Source organism: Felis catus, chromosome C2 (genome assembly GCF_018350175.1).
Source record: "Felis catus isolate Fca126 chromosome C2, F.catus_Fca126_mat1.0, whole genome shotgun sequence".
Taxonomy (NCBI): domain Eukaryota; kingdom Metazoa; phylum Chordata; class Mammalia; order Carnivora; family Felidae; genus Felis; species Felis catus.
In genome coordinates, this window is record NC_058376.1 from 45,880,722 (window position 1) to 45,899,967 (window position 19,246).

At 39.9% G+C, this 19,246-nt stretch overlaps 1 protein-coding gene across 3 annotated transcripts in view; it reads left to right on the top strand.

Moving 5' to 3' along the window:
- The window catches only part of CRYBG3 (crystallin beta-gamma domain containing 3), a 130,232-nt gene that overhangs the window by 18,538 nt on the left and 92,448 nt on the right, over positions 1-19,246 (top strand). For 2 of the 3 annotated variants that reach the window (XM_023238882.2, XM_023238885.2), the window contains exon 3: positions 17,197-17,627. The exons of the other annotated variant lie outside the window; for it this stretch is intronic. In XM_023238882.2, the coding sequence (XP_023094650.2) occupies positions 17,197-17,627 (431 nt within the window). The remainder of the gene's footprint in view (positions 1-17,196; positions 17,628-19,246) is intronic. 3 annotated transcript variants of the gene reach the window in all.

Sequence of the window (19,246 nt, forward strand, 5' to 3'; positions counted from 1 at the left end):
TGTGTAAATCCAGCCCACCTCTGTTGGACATAGTATGTGGGGCGGGGTGGGGGGAGTGGGCACTGAGAGAGTCGGAGAATGGTATGCTCATCCCAGCTCTGGCACTAACCTTCTGTGAGGCCTTCAGCTGAGGCACTTAACATCTCAGAGCCTTAGTTTTAGTTCTAAATCTGTGAAATAGATCACCTGATCACCAGAGTTTCTTTTCCCTAGGACATTCTTTGATTTATGTTGTGTTTTCCCAAACGCTGCTGACATCTAATAGTACTTTAGGCGGACAGTATTTAACAACATGTTCTTGCATGTTCGTAGTATGTGATGGATATTTTTGATCAGCTCACATATGAACTGGCTTTTTTTTTTTTTTTTTTTTTGCTTCTACAGGACTAGCATGGAAAGTGTGTAAGCTACACACCTCCCTAGATAGTTACCGATAAGTGTGGTTAAAAATCCTTGAGAATCACTAAACCTTGTGACTTTTTTTTTTTTTTTTTAACTCATAAGTGGTTTACTAGAAATTGTACATTTGTTTTGTCAGGTGATACGATGCCAGATAGGTGACCAAGTTTTCGTAGCTGTACCACAGTCATGGAGTCTGTTCTCAGTTACTTTCTTCTTACATGATTTGTCACAGTCTATACAGGAGAATGCTTGTACTTCCCATGCATTCCAGAGTAAGTTAGCTTGGTCAGTGGGAGGACCACAAAGTCCAGTGAATTCTTGATTATTGATAGGGGGACTTTTTGTTGTTGTTTGTTTATTTGATAGAGGGAGAGAGAGAGAGAATGAGAATGGGAGTGGGAGAGAAGCAGAGAGAGAAGAGAGGATCTCAAGCAGGCTCTGCGCTGTCAGCACAGAGCCTGATGCAGAGCTCGAACTCACCCTGAGATCATGACCTGAGCTGAAATCAAGAGTCAGCCGCTTAATTGACTGAGCCACCCAGGCGCTGCCTGATAGGGGGACTTTTTTTTTTTTTTTTTTTAGATATATAGATAATTTATTGTCAAATTGGTTTCCATACAACACCCAGTGCTCATCCCAACAGGTGCCCTCCTCAATACCCATCACCCACTTTCTCCTCTCCCTCACAGGGGGACTTTTAAACATTATATAATTCAAAAGGCATTAGATATGGTTGAGATAAAAGTTGTTTTCATTCTTCCCCATCATAGTCAACAATATAAATTTTTTTTTAATTATTTTTAAAATTTTATTTTAGAAAGAATCTCAAGTGGGGGAGAGATTTTTTTTTAACTTTTTTTTTTTTAACGTTTTATTTATTTTTGAGACAGAAAGAGACAGTATGAACGGGGGAGGGTCAGAGAGAGGGAGACACAGAGTCTGAAACAGGCTCCAGGCTCTGAGCGGTCAGCACAGAGCCTGACGTAGGGCTCGAACTCACGGACCGCGAGATCATGACCTGAGCTGAAGTCGGCCGCTTAACCGACTGAGCCACCCAGGTGCCCCTTGATTCTTTTTTTTTTTTTAATTTTTTGAAATATAATTTTTGAGAGAGAGAGGAACAGTGTGAGTGGGGGGATGGGAGGGGCAAAGAGAGAGGGAGACACAGAATTAAGTAGGCTTCAGGCTCTGAGCTGTCAGCACAGAGCCTGATGTGGGGCTCAAACCCTTGAGCCATGAGGTCATGACCTGAGCCATGATTGCGCCACCCAGGTGCCTGGAGGTGGGGAGGAAGAGAGAGGGAGGGAAGGAGAAAAGGAGAGGGAGGGAGGAAGATATTCTTAAGCAGGTCTCATGCTCAATGCGGAGACAAAATGGGGTTTGATCCTCGGATCCTGGGATCATAACCTGAGCTGAAATCAAGAGCCAGACACTCAACCAACTGAGCTACCCAGGCCCCCCTAAATTTTTTTGAAAGAAAATATCAGGATCTGATTTTTTTTAACTTTATTGAAAGAAAAAAATCAGGATTACTTTGCTTTCTTTATCTTTCTTCATTTCTGAAGAAGTGACAGTCAGTGACTATTAGATCCTGCTTTAAGGTTTTGTAACATTTCTGCCTACTCCTCTCCTACCTCCTCAACCAGTTGTTAGCCAACCTGATGGTTGACCACTGCGTGGGCTTTGTAGCTTTCTTCTTCTTCAGTTTTTGCATGCCTTGAGTTGCCTTATTTCAAGATTTTTACTTCTCTTGGTGTACATGCAGTCTTGCTCTTATGTTGTTTTACAGGAAATATTTTCTTTTGAGATCTCAAACTTCAAGGTTTCTTTGGCTGCTAACTCCTGTCATTCCATCTTCTAATCCCTCATTGCCTCATTGTACCTGTTCCTTAACCTTCACCAAACATTCCTGCTCTCCTTGCTGTGCCTCCCTTGTCTTGGTCTCTACTTGTTTTCCCACACAGCCTGTAACTGATACTGTACTACTTCAGCTATAATCTCACTAAAAAAAAAAACCTTCACTCTTCAAACTTGGTCTTCCCTATAGTCTTTCTTTCTACTTGCAGACAAAGGCACACCTTTGTAGATATGGTAAATATATATGTGGGGCAAATATAGCAGCTGGGCCTCTGTTATTACAGTCTTTCTATCCGTTCTTAATATCTTGGTTTGAATACCCAAGATAATTTCAGTTTGGGATCTGTGTTCCCAAGTAAATATGGTCCACAGTCCCAAGATTGTTTCTCTTATGATTTGAGGCTTATTGGATTACTTACACACGGGCAGTCCACTGAACTCATATTGGTAGGGCATCACGACACTCCCACTGGAGTGGCCTGAGCATTTTGGTCCTTTGGAAACTGTTAGTAAGATTTCTTCAACCTAGCCACACAGATCCAATGGTTTAGATACCTATTTCTGCCATGCATAAAAAATTTGTATTTTGATAATACCAATAGTCAACACCATTCCTTCAGGGGAAAAAATGGGTCAGCAACAATATTTATGATCTTGTTATTGTAAATAGTCTCAATTTAAGTATTTTCAGAAGCAAGTGTAATAAAACATGCATATTTGTTTTCTTTCTAATAAGTAGTTTTCTGAAACACAGCACTCTACTGTAATGTGACATTTGTTACCATGCTTCCATCTTATTAATCTGAATTTTATGATAATGCCTTCTGTGATGAGGAAAAATATGCAGCATTTTTCCTGTTGAGTCTGAAATGTAACAGATTTATGAATAATAAATGTTATCTGTTTCCTTTTGTATTTGATTTTGAGATGCCAAATCAAGATGTTGAAGATTGTTTAGTTGTAAGTTTAAGCTACAAAATTTAATTGTATTTTTCAAACAACTAAAGACTATAGAAGCTTGATACCATGTCTGGACATCATTATATTCTTAGCTGTCACTTATATGCCATATAAGTTTTGCTGTTTTGCGAACATTGGTAGCTATTTCTAACACTTGGATTTGTCATTCCACTGATAAATTTATTTCTTTTATATGAATTAGGTTTCTATGGCTGGCAAAACTTGTAGATACTTAGTCCATATTCTACCTTTATTTTTCTATGGGGTCTACAGTCTTCGGTCTTGTAGCCTTAGACACCTACTCTTGGTGCATTCACGCCTACTGTTATTTATTTATTTATTTATTTATTTATTTATTTATTTATTTATTTATTTATTTTAAATTTTTTTTTCAACTTTTATTTATTTTTGGGACAGAGAGAGCGTGAACGGGGGAGGGGCAGAGAGAGAGGGAGACACAGAATCGGAAGCAGGCTCCAGGCTCTGAGCCATCAGCCCAGAGCCTGACGCGGGGCTCGAACTCACAGACCGCGAGCTCATGACCTGGCTGAAGTCGGACGCTTAACCGACTGCGCCACCCAGGCGCCCCAACGCCTACTGTTATTTAAAAGAGTGGGAGACATGTTCTCATTCTCTGCTGCCAGCTACCAACTTAAGAGGAGTTTTCATCCCTTGTTGCCTTCCAAGCATAAACTTCCTTGGGCCCCTTTCTAGTGGTTTGGTCTCTTATTTCCTGCCTTCTCTTGGACCTTGCCTTGACTGTCCATCCCTCCATCTTCGCTGGCTTCTGTTTCTCTTCTTGTTTTGTTTTGTTTCTTTTTGTGGGTCTGGTTTCTTTTCAGTCTATCATTTCACTTCACTCCCTGTTTCTACCCAAAAGTTTCTTATGAAAGTCTGTTTCAATCATTGTTAAATTCTTGATCCTTTCAATTTGATTCCTATCTCTTTTCTAGTTTCCTCAGACATGGAAAGCTTAGTACTGTGCCTGGTACACATGTCATAAATACTCAGTAAGTGGTTAAATGAGTAAAAGTCATCCCATTAAACCAGTGACATCTTGCTAACCACAGTCAGTAGTCTTTTCTTAATTCTTAGTTTATTTAACCTATTGAGGCACTTAATTTTCCAGGTCTTGTCTTCTTTACAGAGATTTATTTTTTTATCTTTGCTTCCATAATATAATACTTTGTTTTATTTCCTGCCTCTGGTGAATACCTTCTGTTTCCTTCTGATTTTATGGCTAAATGACTTTTCATATAGATGTTTCTCAAAGTCCTAGGTCTTCCTCAATGTCAGTCTTTCGAAGTAATTATCTTTCAGTCTTATTATTTTATTTTTTTGGCTATCACATCTCTATTTGACATCGCTTTTTAACTCCAGACTTGAGCATCAGTGTTCCAGACATTTCTGCATGGATGGCCTTTGATACCTCAAATTCAGTCTGCCCAAAAGTCTTGCTATCTTCAGAGATGTTCTCTATATGTATTTGGTTGGGAGGTGAAGGTGATGGGAGGTAGGAAGGATCCTTCAACTGCTTAGGAAAGGGGAAGAGCCCTGGGCTCACGTATTCTGTCCGAATATTTTCAACCAAACTCTTTACTTTTTATCCTGTGTCTCACACTGTCCTAAGTGGTACCTAATGTCTTTAAAACCTGACCTTTTTCAGGTTGTCCATGGACTAGATTGTTTCCTTCATGATCAGAGCTCCCCCTTGGAGACAGTTGGGTAGAAGCTTCCTGTGGTCAGTTACCCTGCCTCCAGCTGCCTTTGCCTTCTAAACATTTTTTGAAATCTCTGATCCGCTAATATCTATCCTCTTCCTCTCTTTGTATTTATTACTTAAACATTTCCTTTACTATCATTTTGTAATGTTTTGTACAAGAGAAACAGTATGTGTGCTTCATCAACAGTGCTGATTAGAATTTTTATCTTTTTATAATTGAAGAAAGTGAATCTCAAAGATTGTCACTTAACAAACCTATACTGTTAGTGTGAGGAGACAAGAATTCAGATACAGTTCTGTATAATGTTCCGCATTTGTGAACTTAATTTATAAGATATATTCATAAACTAGATTTACCAAAAAGAAATCTTATTAAAAAATTAGATTCTATTTTCAGAAATGAGTCATTAGCTAAGTAAAGTGAATTAAATTTGGACCATAGGTTACAGATTCTCCAACCCAGTCCTAAATAAATTGATGGTTATTAGGCTTGTACTCAATAGCTTGACATCTGCTTTATGTAAAATTTAACTTTTTTCCCATTTTAGAACTGCTGCTTATAACTAATCATAAAACTTTCGTGAAGTTTCTAGAGTGGTTTTTAACAGGCGGTTTATAGATGCCTATGATGTACCTATGAATAATCAAGGAGTATCAGTCTAGTGTGTATTACTATGATTTATGATTCATAACATCTATTTTTAATCCTGTGAATAAGTCACTTAACAACAAAGACTCATACTTTTTTTTTTTTTAATGTTTATTTATTTATTTTGAGAGAGGGAAAGAACATAAGCTGGGGAGGGGCAGAGAGAGGGAGAGAGAGAATCCCAAGCAGGCTCTGCGCTGTCAGTGCGAAGCCTGCCATGGGGCTAGAACCCATGAACCCTGAGGTCATGACCCGAACTGAAATCAAGAGTTGACCACTTAACTGAGCCACCCAGACCCCCCCCACACAGATTTTTTTTTTTAACTATTGCCAGGTAAAGATGGGAAAATTGTAGCTCAAGAAGTTCTTATTGAAGAGAAATAGTCACTAACTGTTCTTTCTACTAATCTATTGAGTGTACAGTGCTGTTTAGTAAGATGGACATACTCAATATATACGTCTGTTCATATTTTGATATGCGTAACTCTTCCTTCCTTATTGGTCTCTTTCACCTTTTTCTTGGCTGAAAGTGAAATGATAGCCAAATTTAAATGCATTAAATGTTTTCTTGGTTAGGCTAGGGGGAAGTTGCTTACTGGAGTAATTTTTTAAATAAATTATGGCCTTAATAAATGCTTGCTATCTTTTTTCTCAGCAATACAGATAATAGCGGCAGTAAAACGTCAGTTTTATGTAGAGATTTTCAAATTTTTCTTTTTCAATTTTTTTTAATGTACTTACTTATTTTTGAAGGAGAGAGGGACAGAGCATGAGCAGGGAAGGGGCAGAAAGAGAGGGAGACACAGAATCCAAAGAAGGCTCCAGGCACTGAGCTGTCAGCACAGAGCCCGATGGGGGCTCAAACTCACAAATTGTGAGATACGACCTGAGCTGAAGTCGGACGCTTAACCGACTGAGCTGCCCAGGTGCCCCCAAATTTTTTTTCAAATACAAGAACTCTTTAAAAAAAAAAAAATTCAATTGTATTCACTTTTGGAACCCATTTATAAATAGATTAAAGCTTTAGTTGATAGGAATGTTGATGGTGGAATGAGTTGTCTCATAGTGAGCCACTACTTATCTGCCTCTGCCAACCATGGGCCTCCTTGGAAAAGTTTTAAAATTACATGTGCAGTGATGGAAAGAACAGTCTTTGGAATCAGACAGATCTGGGCTTAAATCCCAGCTTTCCATGTGATAGTTTTGTAATCTTGGAAAATTTACTCAACTTCTTTGAAGTTTGGTTTGCTGATCTGCAGTGGGAGTGTGTGGAAGGTTGTTCAAATCCTGTTTCATAGAAGTGCTTTGGAATTAACCAAGATAACACATACAGCACTACCGATGCTGGACACAAAATAGGTACTCAGGAAAAGAGCTGCCTTCTTGCCATATAAAGTCTAGCTGAAACTGAGAAATAACTCTTTGAGAATGATGCTGACTTTTTCTGGGTGAATAGTATAGAAGTAGTTACTAGAAACATTAACTCTCTATCACATTTGAAAAGAAGGCACACATGGAGGTACACACATTGAAATTTAGCCAGAAGTAAAAAATTCTCAGCCCTTAATTCCTTCTATAAAGACTGAGGCTGTCAGGTGCCCGAAGTGGAGATTGCACTGTGTATCACTGTGTAGTCCAGATGACCAAAGGAACTGCCAGGGCCAGAGCCTGTCAGTGTGGCTGGTGCTGGTCTGGGGCCTTGATCCTTAGAGTTCCAGGTGTTGAGTGTAGTATAAGGTATCTGGTTTGATTTGTGGCAGCTCCATTCTGTCAGAGACCAGTAGTGGTCCTGTTTTGTGGTATGATGGAGTACCTTATCAAATGGAAGCTGTCTATGAAAGGTTATCTACATACTCCAGATTTCTGTGAGTATATTTTCCTCCATGGGTGCCACATACTGATTTGAGAACATTAGAAGGGGGTTCCAGAAAGCTCTCATAGAATTAAAAACATTTATTCTTCTGGCCCAGTGTTTTCATCAGAGAAATCTTGATACCATAACAGAAAGGAGTGGCCTTTCTCCTATCTTATGTCATTTGGTTCCTCTTTCTTCTTTCCTTACACACCTGCCCTGGTTGATTGAATTTCTACCTACATCTTAACCCTTGACAAGGCTCACATCTGTCCTTCCAGCCCAATGTGTTCTCCTGAGCTTTCGGGTAAGAGAGCCAATTCTTTGCACCTTTCCTGTCAGTGTCACTGGGTATAAGATTTGACGGTCTCAAAGTTGAACTCAGTCTATTTTATCCTAATTTCCTTCTCTTCTTTTCCTTCTATTCCCTATCTTGCTTCAAGGTGCCGCCAATTACCCTATCTTGACATCTGGAAATGACTCTGTCATTTTGTCTCTTCATTGTGCCAGGGACCATCAACAGCCCTTTCTTCCTGTCCATACCCATTGCTACTCTATAGCTGAGACTTTTCTTATTTTAGACCGGCAGTTTTTTACTCTTATGTTTTTTTTTTTCCTCTGACACAGATGATAGATGACTGTCTTGGGTCACCTGTGGTTATGGGCACTTATTTGGTACACTATATATAACTACATCGCTTTGTCAGAAATTACATGGAAATGAAAAACTGAAAGTATCATCACAGATAAAACTTGATTTCATGCTAGAGCATTTAAATTTATTTATTTATTTATTTTGAGAGAGAGCACAAGCAGGGGAGGGGGAGAAAGAGAGAGAATCCCAAGTAGGCTCTGCAGGGTCAGTGCAGAGCCTTATGTGGTGGCCCTTGAATTCATGAAACTGTGAAATCATGACCTAAGCCTAAGTCAAGAGGCAGATGCTTAACTGACTAAACCACCCAGGCACCCCCCCCCCATTCTAGAATATTATTTGTAAGTGAAATTTCAGGTTTTTAAAAATGTATTTTTTAGAGACAGAGTGTGAGCAGGGGAGGGGCAGAGAGGGAGACACAGAATCCGAAGCAGCTCCAGGCTCTGAGCTGTGAGCACAGAGCCCAATGTGGGGTTCAACTCACAGACCATGAGATCATGACCTGAGCTGAAATCAAACGCTTAACTGACTGAGCCACCCAAGTGCCCCAAACTTCAGCTTTTTAACTAATTTTAGTAATAAATTATTTGTGACATCTCAGAACTCAGCACAGGTATGTCATGACTAAAAGTTGCAGATAACTTATTATGTTAAACAATAACCAGATTAGTCAGGGTGAAATAGTTGATGTCCAACCGGCTGGCCTGTTCTAATTTTTTAGTGGAAAAATAATTCTGTGATAAAAATGTAATATTACCTTTCAAACAAAAATTCCTTTAACAATAAGGGTATAAATAGCTCACCTTTTCACCTTACCATTAGTTGTGAAACCCATTTGTTGGAAAAAAGTATTCATGTAAATATGTCTCAATAGTTTATAGTTAATTAAACAACATCCCACAAATTAAATCCATTATGATGAAAGTAAATAGTGATTTTGATTAAAAATTTTAGCACTACTTAAACTATAGCTAACTCAGGATATCAGTAAAAATCTGATAATAAATATCTCCCTCAAAACTGAAGAAATAGTAACTATTGGTGGTAGAATTTCAGAATTTGGCAAATTTGTCAGGTAATGTGTTAACAGCCAGATGTCTTAGCAAACCAACCAGAATTCTCTAGTAAGCAGCTGTTTTTTTTAGTTTATGAGTGTCAGATTTTAGTACCTGTTAATAATTTAGGTGATAGTCTTCCTCTTGGTGAAAGCATATAAAATTGTTTGCCTTTACCTTGTGGTGGCAGGGAAAACAGGATGGTAGGGTTGTTTATTGGAAGAACATGTACATAGGTGGTTTTCATTCTGAAAAACCTGAGTTGTATTAGAAATTTCCCAGGCAAAGAGGACAAGGAATAAGTGGTCTCAGCAGTGGGAATAGCATTACTGCAAGGACGTTCTGTAGTAAGAAGAAGAGAGAGGGGAGAGGAGATGGAGGACTGAATGGGGATGGATATGATGACATTAGACATTGCAAACATTGTGAGTGGCAAGAGATGAAATTGGAGAAAGACACAGGGGCCTCCACCCACCAGTACCTTGAGTGCCATACTTGAGAGTTTGGATTTTATCCTGACAGCAATGCATAGCCTTTAAAGGTCTTTAAGGATGATCAGATTTGAATTCTAAAAGACTGCTCTAGTTTTTATCTGGAGAGTAGACTGGGGACAGTGCAAGCAAGGAAACAGATTAAGTCACTGCTGGCAGTATTCTAGGGGAGAGGTCATGGTATCCTGATGATTTTGTCTGACTTTTTAACAAATGGGCATGTTAAGGTTTGCAGAAAAAGGAAGAGTGGAAACAAAGCATAGTCAGGTCAGTTTTGGAGGTGTTTAGCTAGAGGTTCCAATGAAGTATCCAGGTGGATATGGATGGTGAATTGATAGTTATAACTAATATATCAGATATACTGTCTGAGCTACAAATAAAAATCTGGGAATCCTCTGATTAATCTGTGGGAAATGAAACCTGATAAGATGATCATGAAGATAAAGCAGTCCTAGGCTGGAAATTGGAGCAACATGTTACATAAGGGATGGCTAGAATGATGTGAACTGGAAGGAGATGGAAAAAGTTTAGAGAAGAAGGTAAATCTCAGAGTAATGTCATAGAAGCCAAAGGAAGATTGGTTATCAGGAAGGGATTAAATCTCACATTCTGCAGACACTCATGTAAGAGCAGGACGAGGCGGGGGAAAGTGTATTAGCAAGTAGGACAGTGTATTTTAGAGATTGTGGTCAGCACAACTGGGGAGGAAGCTAGATTATGCAAGCGCTTAAGGAGTGATTTGGGAGGAAAGGGGAAAGAAGATGGTGAGAGTTAGGAATCCTTTTTTGAGGAGGTTGTTAGTAAAGAGTGGAGAGGGCTTTCCTTGGACATTTACTTATGAACAGTGGGCTAACAGAAGGGGCAGATGCGGAACTTTAATTCCCAAGGAGACAACAAGGACTCAACTGGTGCCGTGGTGGAGAAATTCGCCTTGGGTGAGGAGTCCTTCCTTCATGAAGAGCATCAGTGAAGGAAGCCGCACAGATCCTGCTAGAGTCAGAGCTGTGAGGGATCATCTGCATGAAAGAGAGGGTAGGGGGCTCTGCTGAGCAAGTCTGTGGGATAGTGAAGGGAGTAGGAGAGGTGGGAAGTAGCTGCTGTGGAAAATGAGGAAAGAGTACAGACAGATTTCCAGCAGAGGCTGTAAATTGTGAATTATTGGCTGCCTGTATCTGCATAGCGTGCATATACTTGGGGCTTTTTAAAGCAAGACTCATTCGCTTAGGCAGAAAAGATAAAACTGGAAATTTTCTTGGTGGGGATGGCCAAGGAATAAAACAAAGAGACTTTGAGGTTATTCGTCATTTGAGGGCCAGATAGAAAATACAGGAAAATTTGTGGGAACTGAAAGGGACAGTGTAAGAGAGGACAGAAGCTGTGATGAGGCAGGGGACAGTGTGGTAAGACAGCCGGAAAGATGAGAAGGTGGGGACACTGGGGAATGCTTGAGATGGAGTTTCAGAGGTGACACAGTCATGGGCAACCACTAGGGTCAGAGTTAACCAAAGAGGCAAGAAAAGTGGCAGTGGAAGTCACTGGAGTTGAGGGCGCTAAGGATCTGTGAGTCAGGGTGTCTGAAGTATTACCCTTGCTATGTGCAGTAAAGGCAGAGTCTGAGGTAGAAAGGATGATGAAGTCAGATGCTTGACACAGTAAAGGAAGAGTCACCTGGCCCTTCACTGTTTTCCACTCAACAGTCTCTATGGTGACACACTCTACCCTGTGACCTTTTTGACCTTATGTCCTGTGCTAATCACAATGTTGGGACAGCACCTGCCACCTGTTCCCTGCTATAGACTGCTCATAGGAGGTGATACACTCCAATACTAGTTAGACCTGCAAACAAATTCTTACATCACTAGAATGTGGGTTTCATGAAAGCAGTGCTCTTGGTGGTTGTTTGTTTGTTTTGTTGTTTTTACTGTTGCATCTAAACACCTGGAATGGTATCCTTTTGTTCATTATTTACTGAATGAGTGAATGCTTTCAAGTTTGCCTTGACCCTAACTGCTGCTTGGTATACCCATTTCAGCCAATTACTACTACATTCCCCAAAAACAATCTTCCAGGTGTTCTCTATTTGGGGAACCCAAATCCCAGCTTCACCTATGTGTCCCTCCTTTGGCTTGTTATCTCTCCTCTCACTTTACTGAGGTCACAGCCACTTGTTGGACCTTGATCTTTGGCTTCTCCCCTCACAGCATTGCCCAGGTCTTAGCCACTTCCTTACCTCTTTACCTGGAAGGGGGAAATGTCTCTACTCTTCTCTAAGGATAATACTTGCCCTTTATTATTATTAGAAGTATTAGAGACTATACTGGTCTCTATCTTACTTTGTGCTTTTTATTCTGGAACCTGCCATCCTTCTCTCTTGTATAGCAGTTACTCCCTTTCCAGTAGGTGCAGAGCCGATCCACAGAACAGGATCACAAAGCCATCTAGGGGTACCTGGGTGGCTCAGTCCGTTGGGTGTCTGACTTGGCTCAGGTCATGATCTCACGGTTTGTGAGTTTGAGCCCTACATCAGGCTCTGTGCTGACAGCTCAACTGCCTGGAGCCTGCTTCAGATTCTGTCTCCCCCTCTGTCTCTGTTCTTCCCCCACTCACACTCCGTGTCTGTCTGTCTGTCTGTCTGTCTGTCTCTCTCTCTCTCTCTCTCTCTCTCTCTCAAAAATAAATAAAGATTAAAGAAAAATTTTTTAAAAAATACATCTATTCTGTCTTGGACCTTAAACTCTCATATTCTGTCTTTCCTTTTTTTTTTTTTTTTTTTTTTTTTTTTTAAGTTAAAAAACTTCTCAGAGTGCTCCCTTCTATTTATGGACTGTTCCTATTCCCTTGTCTAGCTACTACTCCTGGCTTAACACCTTGAGTTGGAGGCTGTACTCGCAAGTTCCTGAGTTGTTGCAACTATTTCTTCTGCATTCTTAGGGCTTCTCTATAGTCCTAGTTCCTCATTTACTAACTCAACAACTATTGGAGAGCACCTCTTATTGTCAGGAACATTTCAAGTGCTAGAGACACTACACTGTATAAAATAGACAAAAATCCCTGCACTTGCAGTTTTTACTTTCTATAGGAAGAAACAGATATTAAATAATATAAGTGTATGTGTGTGTGTATTTGATATTGGCAAGTACAAAGGAGAAAAATCAAAGAGAGGATACTGGCACTTTCATAGTGGAGGAATTTACTATTTTAGCATGACTGGGGAAGGTTTCAATGAAGAGATGACTTTCCAATAAAGGTCTGAATGGGAGTGAGTCATACAGCTATGTGGGGGAAGAACATTCTAAGCAGAAAGAGTAGATGTACAATTCCTGAGGTATGAGTGTACCTAATGTTTTTTTTTTAAATTTTTTTTTTTAATGTTTATTTATTTTTGGGACAGAGAGAGACAGAGCATGAACGGGGGAGGGGCAGAGAGAGAGGAAGACACAGAATCGGAAACAGGCTCCAGGCTCTGAGCCATCAGCCCAGAGCCCGACGCGGGGCTCGAACTCACGGACCGCGAGATCGTGACCTGGCTGAAGTCGGACGCTTAACCGACTGCGCCACCCAGGCGCCCCAAGTGTACCTAATGTTTTTGAAGAACAGTGGGAGAGGATAGTCACCTTTCTTGCCCTCACATTGGCATTTGTCATTTAGTCCCCATTTGCTTTTAGAAATCCTCGTTGTCCTTTGCAACCAGTATTCTGGAGGGATGAGCTGGTCTGGTTTTTGCCTTTTCCATCACTCAGTCATTTCTTCTCTATTTGCACCTTTTTAAAATCTTTTTTCCTGAGGGCTCTTTTGTTGGTACCCCCCTTTATCCTGCACACACTGTGTTTTGCCAAATTGCATTCTTAAACTATGCTTCTGAGTATTTTCCAGACATCTCAACTTGTACATCACCAGGGGACCAAAAATTCAATGTATTTGCCATCTAAGTAATTTGTTGCCTTATCTCCTCCCAACCCCACAAAGCCCTAATCTCACCTCTCCTATTTCCCATATCCATTTTTTGACTTTACTCAAATAGTTGCCCACTTTAGAAAACTTAGTTGTCTCTGACTTTGTTGTCCCTCTCCCTCTGCTTCTGTGAGTCATCTTATCAACCTCATTCTCTATTCTCTTTACCCCAGTCTTCTTCAGCCTCACCACTGCCATGACAAACATAGTTCATACTTCTGTTTTTGAACATACTATACTGTGTGTCTAGGATGCTCTTCTCAGCCTTTAGGAGCAAGCTCAGATGTTCCCTCCTCCTTGCAGTGGATTCTCCCCATCCCCAGTCAAGTTCATCGTATCCTCCATTGTGTGCATACCTCTTCTAAGCCCCACACAGTGGCACAGTGATAACCCTCTTGCCTAAACTATAAGCACGTTGAGGCTGAAGCTACATTTCACTAATCAGTGTCCCTAATGCTTTCCTATGCTTCCATGTATTGGGGACATAGCAAAGAGAGTAGAGAGATGGATGAAATTGACCTAAGGGCACTGCATTGCAACAAATCGTGTATGAAGGAAAAAAATGTCCCAGTTCCCCAGATAACATATGCCTTCGTCAGTAGCCTTTGTATGTTATGTTCAGAATACCAACATCTTTGAGAACAACTGGAATTGATGTTTTGTTTGCTTGGATCCTGACTGCTTTCATTCTACTCCTTGGAACATTGGCAGACAGTCCTGCTGGCAGGCAGCACTGGCCCTAGCTTGTGGCAGGCTGAATTTTGTTGTTGTTTAGGCTGAGGGGAAAGAGCAGCTGTTTCAGATCAGACTTCAAATTTTAATTATATAAATATAGAATTTATTGTGTTACTTTGAATAGCAGTACACTTTTCTGCTAGTTTTTGTTTCTAGATTTAGATACTTTTTTTTTCTTGTTATAAACAAATTTCTCGTGAGATTGAGGGAGAAATTAAGCAATGGAGACATCTAAAGACAAAAAAAAATGCTCTTCAGTAAACTGAAGATACAGAGATTCTAGAATAGCAAAGAAGCTGAAAATTGGGGGGCATCTGGGTGACTCAGTTAAGTGTCCTACTCTTGGTTTCAGCTCAGGTCATGATCTCACAGTTCATGAGTTCGAGCCCCGGGTCTGGCTTTGCACTGACAGCGAAGAGCCTGCTTGGGATTCTCTCTCTCTCCCTCTCCCTTTGCCCGTCCCTGGCTTGCTCTCTCTCTTTCTCTCTGTAAAAATAAATAAACATTAAAATTAAAAAAATATATACTTAAATACTGAAAATTGGGAAGGAAAAACAAACGATTGTTTTAAAAAATTATGTGTAACTCTAAAAAGTAAATGCTTTCACTTAGCAAACATATCTTTTTTTTTGTTTAGAAAGCAGTCTACAGTATTTTGAAAGGAATTGTCAAGTAAAAAATGATAGTTGAGGCAGTGAAATAGTTTTTTTTTTCCTTAGTGTGTGCACACATGTGAGCAGGGGAGAGGGGCAGGGGGGAGAGCGAGAGAACCCCAGGCAGGCTCTATGGTAAGTGCGGAGCCCAACACAGGGCTCGATCCCACGACCCTGGGATCATGACCTCAGCCGGTATCAAGAGTCAGATGCCTATATAATATTTTTAACAGAAATTATTCTTGGGATTTTATTGATGTCAAAAAATGTAATCTCCATATTCTCTTAATTTTCCTTTTTTTTTTTAAAAAAATCCATTGCCCAATTTTATAAGACTCTTGTGAATCTTTAATGCATTTTAAGAATATTTACAATATTCTAATGAATGGCCTATAGTTTGCTTCCTTCAAATAGCTACCCAGGAAGAGCAGTCATTCATACTAACTATAGAAAAAAAAAAATCACCATTCTGTTCATATTACAGTCTTAGTTCCTTTTGACAGGAAGAAATGTTGTAGCTGATAATTACAACAAATTAAATGTCATAAAGAACAAAAAAATGTATATCTTCATACACAGAAGCATTTTCAAAATGTCAGCTAGCATTTCTCTTGCCAAACTAAGAGGCTCTTTATGCTGTTTTTGGGAGGAGAGGGCACAACTGATTTATAACGCAGGCTCCCATGATGAGAAGAAACTTGGAGGGATGAGGTGGCGATGTGTGGGATCAAGTTGCAGTTGAAACCAGTAAAAGGTGAGACTTTGAGTGACTCTGGAAGGTTGATGATATTCTAAATGTAGAGACTCACAAGTTTTATTAAGCTCCTGACACATAGAAAAAGAATGCTATCTGTGTATTTCCTCAAAAATACCCTCTGACTCCCAAGGTGGGAACAAACTTAAAATACCGTTTGCTTGAAATTAATTTCCAGGGCTTATAGGTTCTAAACATTTTCTCAAGCTTGAATATGCTAAATTTTATTAGCAGTCAGTGGAACACTTCTTTAAACTGTTTTGAATTTGGATTAAAATATGAGACAAGTTAAATAACATTATAATTATGATGCTCTTGCCTGCTTGAGGATCAGCCTCTTAATAAAACTTTATCGTGTGAACGTACAGTGCCCTAAGGTGGTTTTACCTTGGTGTACCGACCTTTCTCTGACTCGCACTTGAGATTCCTTTTATGAGAACTAGCGAGCTTGACATCTGACAGATACTGTCAGACAGACATTCCTTTTACAAGTAGGTGAGCAGGCACAGGCTGAGTTGGCACATGGGCATAAAGGAAAGAGTGTGACATGGAATGTCGATACAGCAGGTCAGTCTTTCCTCACAGAGAGTGCACATGAATATGCTTTGCTTTCCTAGTAACTTAACTATGAGCAGGTGAAACACACCTGCAGAACTGTTTAACATCTGCAGGAATTCCCAGTACTGCCCAGGCTTTGCATTAATGCACATCTCAGGGTTTTGTGTTTTACTATTAAGGATAGTGGACTTTTCCTCTGAATTGATAGACCATGTTGCTGTCTTTCCTCATCTTATTGAGGAACAGTTTTACACAATGTGGCGGCTTCGTGGGTTAGCACAGTGCCGAAATGAGGTCTATTTAGGTATTGTCTGATGGTCCAGAGTGCTTGAAAGTACTGTCCATTAGCTCAGAGTAATGAAAGCCGCATTTAAATATACATAACGTATGCCATGATCTGTCCCTTTACTTACCTCTCCATACACATCTTTCACTCTTCTCATTTTGTACCCAAACTCCGTTCATCTTTAACTCTTTAGAAGCTGACACATCACTAAATAGAGTTGGGGGGAGGGGAGGAGGAGGAGATGAGAGATGGGGATGGAGGGAGATGCATAAGCATCACAGAGTCACATATTAGGTCTCCTTCAAAGGGCACTTCTAGGAATCATCCTCTGAGTTAACCTCCTCTGCTGTCACTGCTACCAAACCTGGACTGCTTACTCCTGTTCTGGCTTCCCACTCATGCTGTACTTCTCTCTCTGTGTGACGTTTACTATACAGCTTTAATGTGTGCTGACCATGCCCTTCATTAGACTGTAAAGGGCCCGAGGAATCAGAAGCCATCAGTCTTACAAATGTATCCCTGGCCTCTGGCACACAGTGTGTCGTATAATAGGTTATTAGTCAATCTGTGTTATTTTTTAAATGATGATGTTTATAATTCTCTATCTTGTTTTCAAAGATTCCCCAAAGTGAGCACAAAAGGAACCATGCTGAGAAGCTAATCGCTCTTCCAATGCAGGAAGATCCCAAAAAGCCAAATGACCTCTCCCGCTCCACTTCAGACACCAAAATAGGAGAAAGTGATAGGCAGCCGAAGGAAAGCTTTTTTCAGTTTCTTGGTAACTTATTCAATATCTCAGGAAAATCATCTCTTGGTGATGCCAAGCAGTCTTCTTTCAAGGATGACCATGACAAAACTGAGAAAGATTTACAAAATCCCAGTGACCGTCCTGAGGAAGGGGTCAAAGGAGAAAGGGAGATTTTCGGTGGCTCCCTGGGAACCCAGGCACTTCCAGCAGAAGAACCGGAGTCCAACTCAGCAGAGCCCTCAGATTCCTTTTCTTTGGATACAACACAAGACAGTGAACAGGAAACCAGTGATTTACTAAAGTAAGTTTACAATTTACTTAGCCAGAAAGTTAAACTTATGGACCTAGCTCTTAAGCCTTCCTTCTAACCCTGATTAATGAAGGGAATTGGAAAAAGTATTGTGTAATGTCTTTGCTACTAGGTAAAAAAAAAAAAAAAAAAAAAAAATGTATGATTTTGTGTACCATACATATAATCTAGGACCTTTCATGCTATTTTAGGGGGCAGTACCAATACCTTTTAGGTGCTAACTTTGTCAGTACGATATTTATTTCTAATTTAAGACTTCCTTGAATGAGAGTGTTTTCTGTTGTCCGAATTCTTCCTGTATTAGGACAGGCAGTAAGACCAGTGTCTGCATTTTGGGAACAGAAATGGTGCTAAGGAGGGGTGCTTGGGTGGCCCAGTTGGTCAGGTCATGTCTCACAGTTCGTGAGTTCAAGGCCCGCATCAGTCTCTGTGCTGACAGCTCAGAGCCTGGAGCCTGCATCAGATTCTGTGTCTCCCTGTCTCTGTCCATTCCTTGCTTATACCCTTAGCTTGGTGCTAAGGTTTGTATGCACATTCTATTCATATCTTTCCTTTGTGGAATGACAATAAAGGGGTTAAGAAAAGAAATTAAATGGACTCTACTTGTAAAACTAGCCTTGTGATGCTTTTCCACAGCTCTGAGAAACTGAAATCTTGTGTAGATATAAGGATTATTTCATCATCCCTTTTTTTCTGTCTTTGATTAACAGACAGGCGCCAACTTGTTTTTCTTTTGCTCAAATGAACTTGGAAGGAATATTTTTTACTTAGAAAATGTATATAACAATGTTTGGTCCATTAGTCATTTTGTGTAACTTAGTAGTATTCATTCATAACCAGTAAGTATCTGTTGTATTGATTTTTATTTAAAGATGTTTTTATTTATTTTGAGAGTGAGAGAGAGCATGAACTGGGGAAGGACAGAGAGAGAGGGAGGGAGAGAACCCCAGGCAGGCTTTACACTGTCAGTGGAGAGCCCGATCAATGTAGGGCTCAAACTAGGAACCATGAGATCATGACCTGAGCCAAAATCAAGAGTCAGATGCTTAGCCAACCCAGGTGCCCCTGTTGTATTGATTTTAGCTTCTACTTGTGAATTATTTGTATCATTTTAAGAGGTCATCTATAATAATATAGTCAGAAATAGACGATAACTTAGAGCTGTTTAGTTCTTTATAGTTTCAGAGTGTCTTCATATATGTACTTTGAATTAATTCCTCATAGGCAAGCTTCAAAGGTAGACATAGACCCAACTTACAGTTGTGAGAACTGAGACCCTGATAGACTTGAGTTTGCCCATCAAGACTGATGTGGTAGTGCTTGCCCTACCAAATGTCAGTGTACTGATAAAGCCACATAATTTGAAACAGTGTCATACTAATGTAATACTTACTAAACATTTAAGTGAAACAGAATAGATCATCCAGAAGTATACCCTTATATATATGTGATTTTAACCCTTGAATGTGATGGCATTTTTACATATTCTTTTTTTTTTTTTTATTGTTTTCCATATTATAGAAAGGAACACTTGGGGAAATTGGTTAACAATTTGAAGGGAACAAAAAGCTAGATACTAATCTCATTGTTACAATAAAATAATTAAAATT